This window comes from Brassica napus, chromosome A6 (genome assembly GCF_020379485.1).
Source record: "Brassica napus cultivar Da-Ae chromosome A6, Da-Ae, whole genome shotgun sequence".
NCBI lineage: Eukaryota > Viridiplantae > Streptophyta > Magnoliopsida > Brassicales > Brassicaceae > Brassica > Brassica napus.
Window position 1 is genome coordinate 17,235,712 of NC_063439.1, and position 10,474 is coordinate 17,246,185.

Below are 10,474 nucleotides of genomic sequence, written 5' to 3' on the forward strand. Positions count from 1 at the left end.
TCGCACCACTTCCTGACGCACTTCGATCTCCTTCCCTTTTGTGTCACAGACAACTCCGTGTCCTGACTCCACGCTTGATGCTTCTTGACCTTCCTGAAGATCACTCCTAACAGAGCTGCATCCATCTTCTGATAGTCTCATCCTTGATCCCATCAAGTAAGCCACTCTTGGCTAAAGACACGTTTTCAACCCTCCTGAGCTTAGTGAACGTCTTGTTCACCTTCTTGACCATGTTTCTGCTCTTCTCACGAGCAAACCACTCTACCTTCTTGTGTCCAACCTTCCCACAGAACCAACAGCACATCCAATGCTGCTTCTTGCTTGGCCTGACACAGCTGCTGATGCACCGAACAGTCTCCTTCCTTGTACCAGCTGCACAACCATGCTTCAGAACCTCCTGTCTGACCTTTATGTTGTTGCACTGATGTACTACTTTCGGCTTGTTACTCACAGCTACGCGCTGTAGAACTTCCTTCCTTACTCCCTGTCGTACGTCCCGACGTACTTCCTGACAAGCTCCTTTGGCTCCACTTTCTGATGTGCTCCCATGCACGAAACGTGGCAACCCCTTCTGTTGTACTTCCTTAGTACTCTCAGCTCCTCGATATCCCAGGCCCCACTTCGCCTTGGCTGGTTGACCCATCGAGAGTATCTTATCCAACTCTTTGGATCCACTGTTGAGCATCCTGATCTGTTTGCGATTCTCAGCCAAATCACGTTCCAGCCTCATTGCTCTCTCACGTTCATCAGTAGCAACCTCTCTCAGTTTGCTAACCTCCTTCTCCAGAGACTCATAATTCTCATTTACAGCAGCAAGTTCTTCAGCAAGATCTTCATATTGTTCACGGCTCTGCACCAGATCGTGTTGCAACCTCAGATTCTCATTCTTGAGATTCAACCACTTGTTGTGCATTACTTGATAATCCTCAGAGTCTGTACTGACTTCTAAATCCGAAGATTCACTGGATTTCTCCTTGCGTGCACCAAATGCAACCATATTCTTCATCACCTTTCCATCTTCTTCAGACTCTGAATCATCAGACGACTGCAATGGAACTCATTTCTCCTTCTTTGAGTTTGGACATTCACGTCGTGTGTGTCCAACACCTCTGCACTCAGAACACTTAAGTTCTCTCCGTTGTGCTATAGGACAGTCAGTCTTTATATGACCAACACCTTCACACTCATAGCATTTAAGACGTTCTCTTCTTCTGCTATTGCCACGATCACCTCCCTGACGACCATACTGATTCCTCTCACCAAAGGAATTCATCATCTTACTCAGATTCCTAGCCAACATCCCCATGGCATCTTCAACATTCGGAGATCTATCTCCATCTTTATCAGCAGCAAGAGCTATACTCCTTGATGCACCACCTGACGTAGAGACTGAACTACTGTCTGTCTCCATCTCTTGTGCCTTCAGCATACCCACAAGCTTGTCAAACTTGAGCTCATCCGTGTTTGTAGTCATCTGTAAGACCGCCTTGTGAGCTCCAAACTTCGTTGGAAGACAGTGTAGTAACTTCTTTACCAGCTTTTTCTCCTTGTACTTCTTCCCAAGTACAAATGCTTCATGCGCCATACCACTCAGTTTGGCACTAAAACTCGCCACAGAATCATTATCAGACCACCTGAGATTCTCAAACTGCGACCCAAGATGATCTGGACGAGTCCTCTTGACACTCTCATCTCCTTCAAATGAATTCAGCAGGATCTCCCATGCCTCTTTAGCCGAAGTACTCCCCTGAATCAGCTGAAACTGCTCTGCTTCAACAGCTCCAAAAATCACCGACAACGCCTTTGCATTAAATTTTGATGCATTGCATTCTGCCTCTGACCAATCCTCTTTTGGCTTAGGCTTCTTCTCACCTCCTGTGACTATGGTAGGCTCCTCCCAACCAATCTCCACAGCTGTCCACGCATCTTCATTGATTCCTCGAATCATCTGCTTCATGCGAGCCTTCCAATGACCATACTGGTCCGCATTCAACACGATCGCCTTCTGCACAGAAATAATCGTGTCCATCTTCACCTTCAGGATCCCACCAGTAACTTAGGTGACCCGCTCTGATACCACTTGTTAGTGCAAGATAACACAACAATAGGTAATGCAGAAGGTAAATCAAAGAGACAAATCACAAAAGCACACCAAAGCTTTTATTAGAATCTTCTTTAAACAATCTTTACAAGACTTGCTTATTCAGCTTTTACACGTCAGTGTTAACACCCTAACACACGCTACTGAAAGATCCTAAGCTACCCGCTTATGTCTCTTCTCCGTCAAGTACTTCAGCCACTGCTTCAGCACGACCCAAGAACACCTCCAAGAGCTTCTCTCTCTCTCTATAAGTCAACCTCCGTGTCTCTGTCTCTATACAGACGATCCCATAGCTATCTTATAGTTATTCTCCATGTTCCCGAAACCCTAGTCTCCAAGGCAACATGTATGGACATCTTCCATAACAATAAGTGCAACTTTCCTTTTCTTGGAATGCACTTATTCCTCTTTCCATATCTCCAAGATACTCCCTTGCTCTCCAAGTCTATACGACTCCAGCTCAGCATCTTGACTCCACATGGTCTTCACCACTCACTACGACATCTGCTTCAGCAACTACGTCAGCGACTACTTCAGGGCAGACATCTTACATCTTCATTACTCCTCTCCAAACCATCAACTGTCAAGTATTTCCTCTATTTTCTATAATAATTTTTTTGCGGCCCATCAATTCGTTCGGCACAGAGAATCAGCTTGTCCCCAAGCCTAGCATATGGAAAACGAAAAACCGTCTCACTCATCCAAACCCAAAACGTTTTGTAAGCAGGTAAGCTGATGCGTCCCGAATCAGCAGAAGAAACAAATCAAGAAGGCTTGGCTTATAGAGTCTGGATTAAACGAGATGAGTTTCAAGATTTATGAAAAATATATTTATGAACATGTTTCAGTCCAAAGAAAAAAAAGCCCAACAAAAAAATACAAGTCATGGTTGTATAATATAATATATCAATCTGATGGTAATTCGAAGACCGTCGACCATGCGAAAGTACGAGATCATACAAATATTTGTACGACCAGAATCCTTCAATTTCGGTCAAGTCAAGATATTTATTATTGTTGGTCTAAGTCTTCCTATTTTTAAAAAATTTCTAAGTTCAATGTATGACTAGTTTTTTGTATCTCAACCTTTTGTATGTCTTGCATATTATATAAAAGTCATTTGATAAATTAAATAAAATAAGTTGTGAGTGATTATTTTTGGAACCTTGAGAGTAATTCTCATTTCTTTTCAATAGTGTGTAATATTCATTGATCGATCCGCCTTGGTGCGTCATATCCAAGGGATCAACCTGGCTTATCAATTGAATTTCATCATCATTTGTGTCGCTATTCTACCAACCAAAGGGTCTTCATTTGGTGTTTAAACAGTTCAGGTGATGAGTTTCATATAATCCTCATTGGTTCTGCATCAGACTTCATCCGGAGGTTCCATCGCCTATCTTCTTGTTGGATCATCGCTAGCATCAGGCATTAAGTTTAATATACCTCTTGTTGGATCTACACGACCTTTAGAAGCTTAGGATTATCCCTTTCAGTCCAGCTGAGTGATCCTTCTATTTAGGACGTATCACAAGCCTTTCTAACACATCAAAATCTCAAAGTTCCCATAGTATCATAACGTGAATCAAGCACAACATCCAATTTAATCACCCACTCATCTTCCACGGACAGAACCAAAGGTAAAGGTTGTAACGATGTGATTCTGTCCCAACACAAGTTTCAACTGAGAAATGTGAAAAATATATTGGATACGCGACTCCACATGTAGTTTGCATACGATAGGCTACAATACCAATCTTCTCTAACACCTGAAAAGGCCCATAATAACATGCATCCAATTTCTTACAAAGATGTTTTGTAACATCTTTGTAATAAATTATGTCTATATGGGTGGAACTTAAAAAAATCTCTCACCAAAAAAACTCCAGGTCACTACGATGCGTGTTAGCATTGTGTTTCATCAATATCTAAGAATGCACCAAGTGAACCTTGATATTACGCAACCATGCATCTCGCTCCTGCCAAGATTGTTCCAATTTAAAATTACTAGTGTAGCCACTTTCATAAGCAAAACATTTAGGAGGATCACGGCCATACATCAGTTTGAATGGATGTGTGATAGCTTATGTTATACGAAAATTCAGCCCACACAATAAAATGAAACCATTTATTTGGGTGAGATGACGTTTAACACATGAGGTAAGTTTCCAAGCAGCGGTTAAGAACCTCAGTTTGACCATCCGACTGTGAATGATAGGATGTACTATACTTCAGCTTCGTCCCAGCCAAACGGAAACACGTTTGCCAAAAAAACTCAAGAAAATCATGTCCCTGTCAGAAACAATGGATAGAGAGAGAGAGAGAGAGATGAGGAAATCCATGGAGTTCTACTCAGTATAGAAATGATGTCCACAATATGAGCATATTTTCTCAAGATCCACAACAACCAATATCACGTTTTCCTGCTGACACTGGAAGGCCTTCAACGAAATCATTATTATGTTTAATCTTTTCTTGTATAAAAAGATGCGGGCCTAATAAATAAAAGTTTTGACTAAACGATTGTTAGAGAAATATAAGGTAACATACTGTTAGTTGAAATTTAAAGTAAGCTCAAAATATTATTAGTTAATGAAAGGGTGCAAAAACCTTGTTTAAGTATATTTTTCAGAATGATTCTCTTTTAATAGTATAGACTACATTTTGATCCGTGCTTTCAAAGCGCAGGATAATTTTTCATTGAAAATTTTATTTAATCGCACTTTCTCTTTATTTAAAGTAGGCGTGGACATAGAATCTGTAGCGCGAAGTCCGAACTGAATCCAAACAGAAACTTGATCCGTACCCGGTCCAAAATATAAGAAATACCAGAGTGGATCTTGTAGGGTGGTACAAAACATATCTAAACTCGAAGTAATATTACCCTAACCCGAACGAGTAACCCAAAAAACGAAATTCCAAATTAATCAAAAATATAAATATTTGATACATATATATGTACTTCAAATTTTTAATTCTATCTTTATTTTCAATGATATTTAAAAATAAGTATTTAAATTTTAAATAAGTAACTTAAATATCTAATTCTATATAAATAAGTATTTATTTCTTATGTTTTGTTTTGTTTTTCAAATTTGGTATGTAACTTTAGATATATCCAAACCAACGATATACAATTATTTTATGGGTTTTAGGCTGTGATACAAATTAGAATTAAACCGATGTGTTATATCTGAAACCGATCTGTATTTATAAATTTTCCAAATAAGACCTATAATGTGATCTAAATTAGAACCAAAAAGTTCAAATAAGAATACCTGAACGAAGCCTAACTTAAAATGTGGTTTATGTTTTGTTCAATTATTTATATTTGATAAATATTTTACATTTTTGTTGGAATAACCCATAAAACTATACTCATAAAAAATATCAATAATAACATCTTCTATCATATTATTAAGTATTAATAGTAGCTAACTATTAATATTTATTTGATGAAATATATATATATATGATTAACTATATGTTATTCAACCCGTCTTTAAAGCGCAAAATTATTTTTATTATTATATAAATTAACTATATGTCATTCAAACCGCCCCTTACTTGGTAAATATACTGAATTGTTTTCAATGTTCTAATTTAAATATGTATATTAAAATATAAAATTATTTATTAGTTTATATACCTTAATTTAATATTTTGGTTTAATAAATTGAAGTATGTTGTAAAATTCATGAATCTATGTTATTATTTAAATTTATAATGTATAAAATAGTCAATAAATGGATTAAGTTAGTTTACATTTATTAATTGGTGTAGTAATTTAATTATGAATATAATATTATAGGAATGTTATTTCTTATTCTATAAATAAAAGAAATTAATAAATATTCGTTTATAATTATATTTAATATTAATTATTAATTTTATTATTTAAAAGTACATATTAAAAAGAAATGTATATTTACATTTTCAATAAAAAGGTAATAAAAGGTATTATTAAAATGCAATTTTATAAAAAGATACTTAAGAATATCCTTTTAGATATCTTCTTTTGAAAATATTAAAATAACAGGTAACATATGATATATGTTTAGTAATAACTAAGTTAGTTGTATGAGAAAAAAATAGGAAGTTAAATAAATGTTAAGGTCTAACCTAAACTATTTGTAAATAGAGAAAAAGTGCTTCTATTTTAATAGTATTGATTGACATATTTATTACAAATTATAACTAAATTTCCAAAAATATTGAATCATAAATAAAAAGGAACAATCAGAAAATATTTGTTGGCTTCAACTGACTAGGTTTTTTTTTGTTTAATCAACCAACTGACCAAGTTTACCATCAAACATGCATTTGGATTATTTAACTTCGAATTGTATGTACTGTTCACTTTTATTAAACTGTAATTCTACTCATGTTTCATTCATCATCTTTTTTATTTGAACAAAAATTTGAGTTTACGATAATCAATGTTTTTAATTTGCCTCCCTTGTAGAATAAATAGATAGTAAGTTTTCTTTATGATAGTTGGCCATTGTGATTGATAATCTTCACTTTGAAGTTCATCACCTTTTTTCTGGCACTTGGAATGTTCATTATTTCAAGAGGTATTTTATTGCAATAACACTCTCAGAAAAATTATACACCTGTGTTTTATTGGAGGATGATATCAAGGAGATTAAGGAACAATTACATGATATATCAAGACTGATTTTATGCATCATTTTTACTGTTTGTATCAATTGTATTTAGAGTATATTATCTGTTTTAGGCAACTCGTATTGTGTAAAGGTTGTACAAAGAACTACGAGATGAAAAACTAAATTAGAGGTTATTTTTTTCTAATCAAAAGTTATAAATGCAAGCAAATTTTATCAAAATGGTTAACAAAAATGTATTGTGTTACTTAGGGGTTATTGGTTGTTGTATTTGAATAGATTTGAAAATCCGAACTAAATCTAATGTATTAGTTCTGTGATTTTAAAATCTGTATTAAAATCATGTGTTATTGATTTAATGATTCATAAATTCTATATTAAATCAAATGTTATTCAATCTTACGGATTTAAAATATATTTGATTTTATAATAGATTTGAATGAATTTGTTTAAATTTTTTAGTTAAAAATACAAAGATTCAAATCCAATGAAAAACCTCCGGATTTACATATTTTACTTGGATTTATAAATACTATATGGATTTTTAAATCAATCAAAATATAATAACCAATATAATTTTAGCTACAACCTCTGAGATTCTTTTTTTTTTTTTTTGAGCAACAACCTCTGAGATTCTAAGAGCATGTTTATTGTAGGTCTCTTATGTTAGGTCTCTTAGCGCAATATAAGATACAGTCTCTTAGTTTTAACTAAAAAATCTAAGAGACGTCTCTTAAATAAGAGATATAAGAGACGTCTCTTAGTTTTTTTAGTTAAAAACTAAGATACCGTATTTTATATTACGCTAAGAGACCCAATCTAAAAGACCTGCAATAAACATGCCCTAATCGTATGTTTGTAGACCGGTTAAAACCAAAGAACCAGAACTCATCTTTGGGTTGGGTTATACATGGAAACTAAGCAATCAAAGAGGCTTTTGCCATTGCCAAGGCACCTTCATAGCTCCGATTTGCACCAATGAAACCACTCATATGCACAAACACACATCCCGGAATTGAACTTTCCTCTGAGAGCTTCTCCTTTTCAAGACCTCTCCATGAAATTGGCAAAGCTTTACGGCTCTCAAACTTGTCCGGTGAAACCGAAACCGCCTGGATTCTCCAGTTTTCGCTTCTATCATCCTGAAATTACATGCAAAACACTCACTGGCTTAAGAGAAATAAAGGTTTGAACATTGTAATATGCATGAAACTGACCTGGTAAAGGACATATTTTATGGGAGGATCAATCTTCATTTCTTCCTCGAGCTCGAATATATGGAGTTTCCACTGTCAAAACACACACAACTCTTAACAACTTTCAAAGGTAGTAGTCCTTATTATTCTCATTTTTAATTCGTCTAGCAAATTCTAACTTACTGGGCATTGTTTGTTAAGCTTCATGATTTCTCTGCTGGAGTCTACATCATGACGTTCTGCAAGACACTCCATAACAATTGACCGAGCTGGTAACCATGATCTTCCGTGAAAATGAACACACTATCAAAACGTAGAACACAGAGATTAGCATTGGCTGTATTCTCAGTTCACGCTCAAAGAGGCAGACAATTAAACAGATTCTGGGCACCAATCAGTTCTTATGAAACCAGGATAATAAAATGAGTTTCATATATTTACCAGTAGACAACATTTGTTATAGTATCACATTAGGCTCATTCATTCAAAGCAATTTCCACACTAGATTTAGTTTGGTACTCTCAACTTTTCCTTAGTTGCATCTTTCTATTCTGAAAAAAGATCAGAGCCAGATGAATAGGATGAGACTAAAGAAGGGGGGAAAGAAACCTGTAAGAACTCAGAGCCAGCAAGTTCCATTGCCCGATGAAAGGCTTCATCTTCTTTGCTACTAGACTGATCAGGCTCAATCCAGTCTAAGTTCAACCTTCCAATCCTATGCGCCAGGCTTGTGTTGTTTACATATCTTGGAGGCTGGTCAGTGTCGTATTGATGGATGCCGTTGTCAATAGCATCTACTGCCTGTAATTTTATACAACAACGAGTTACCTTCAAAAAAAAAACAAGTGAAAAACATCACAATATATATGAAAGTCTAGATGAAAGTTCAAGAACTGCTCCACGATCCTAACATCAAAACTGCAATATCTTTCTTTGTTAGCCCAGAGATACTACTACTTAGCAAAATTTGCCAATCTGCCAGCAGATTCAGTAACCTGTGCCCATCAATGATACACTAAACTATCAAAGACATAATAGCCAAAAACTTTAGCTTGTTCTTTGCTGTGAATACACACCAAAGAATCTAGAAGTGAAAGTAAGAAAGATCACCTCAATGAAGTTTTTGTACACAGCTAGAAACAATCGCTGCACATCAGGATGCTTCTGATCAAGCTGAAGCTCCTTAGCAATTATCTCCAAGCCATAGTGCTAAAAGGCAGAAGCATGAGCACAAATATTCTCTAAAAGCCCACCAAAATCTCAAGAATGCACCTTCTCTTACCTTATAGATAAGCCCTGCACTACTGAGTTTAGTATTAAACCCATGTCCAAACACTTCAGTGAAGCCTTTCTGGTGATGGTCATAACGTTCACTCTCAGGATCATACACACCACCAACATCAAGAGCCGCATCAAGCTTCTCCAATACCTTATAACCACATCACTTACCATTCAAGATTGTACCTTTACAATAAAAGTCAAGCCTTATCGCGATTCTCAGACCCATTTCTCGCAAACCCCGAACTGAATCCAAAGGTAGAAACACTCAACTAGATGGTGGGTAGACCGAATTCGAACCTGATGATCTCTGGTACGGACGATCTGAGCACCAGAGAATCTGGAGGAGAGACGAAGCATGAAGCAAGCTAAGGTTTCGTCGCAATGGAATGTTCCATTATGCGTCCCGACCCGTTTCGTCGAGAAACTCGCTCGGAAGTTTCCAGAACGTTTCGGAAACAGAGAATGATTCCAGATTCTTCCGCAGAACAGAGCTCTCGACCCAAGCATGGCTGAAAGGGGAAGACGAATGGTCAACGACTAAAACCCTTGACATCGTGGGTTTATGCTCGACTAAAACGTCGTCGTTTTTGTTCTTTGTCAAAAACGCTTCTGTGTGCGCGTTCACTTTTGTCCACTATTGGAGTAGACTTAAGGCTCCGAATGGAGAAAGCGAATCAAGTTGCGGTTCTAGCGGATCTAACGGATCGAGTAAAACAAAAATAGATCAAGCGTATCGAGTAGTACAAGCGTGGATCAAGTGAATCTAACGGTTCAAAATATATGTTTGAATGGTGAAAGTGGATAAAAAGTGGTTCAAAATATTGTACAAATTTAAATTAATATATATAAATATTTATTATACTATTTATTTTGATAATTAAGAAAACTTATTCTTAAAAATACTTTATAAATAAATAAAATTTATTCACAATATAATATAAAAATATATTTTAAACATATATATTATTATTTTTAAATGAAATATTTATCTTATTTAGGATGATTTTAAAATTTTAATTATGTTTATTTATTTAATTTACGATTATTTAAAAATAATAATAGTCAACATAAATATAATAAATCTTAATATATATTTTTAACAATGATAAACTTATACATAAATAAATTTAAAGTATATATTAGTAGAATGATGAATTTAAAATATATTTTAACTATAATAAATAATAATGAATTATATAATATTACTTTATTATAATTATAATAATATATTACATGTTAAGAAAAAAGAACCACTTGTACCACTCCAA

General features: G+C 35.2%; 1 protein-coding gene across 1 annotated transcript; it reads right to left on the minus strand.

The window, feature by feature from the left end:
* Window positions 1-7,270: 7,270 nt before the first annotated feature.
* Window positions 7,271-9,911, minus strand: LOC111200985 (MYG1 protein). The gene is made up of 7 exons (XM_022692718.2): window positions 9,504-9,911; window positions 9,208-9,354; window positions 9,036-9,134; window positions 8,535-8,726; window positions 8,109-8,228; window positions 7,947-8,018; window positions 7,271-7,871 (listed from the first exon to the last, which is right to left on the minus strand). The coding sequence occupies exons 1-7, from the start codon at window positions 9,711-9,713 to the stop codon at window positions 7,647-7,649; spliced, it is 1,065 nt and encodes a 354-aa protein (XP_022548439.1). The 5' UTR covers window positions 9,714-9,911; the 3' UTR covers window positions 7,271-7,646.
* Window positions 9,912-10,474: the final 563 nt, after the last annotated feature.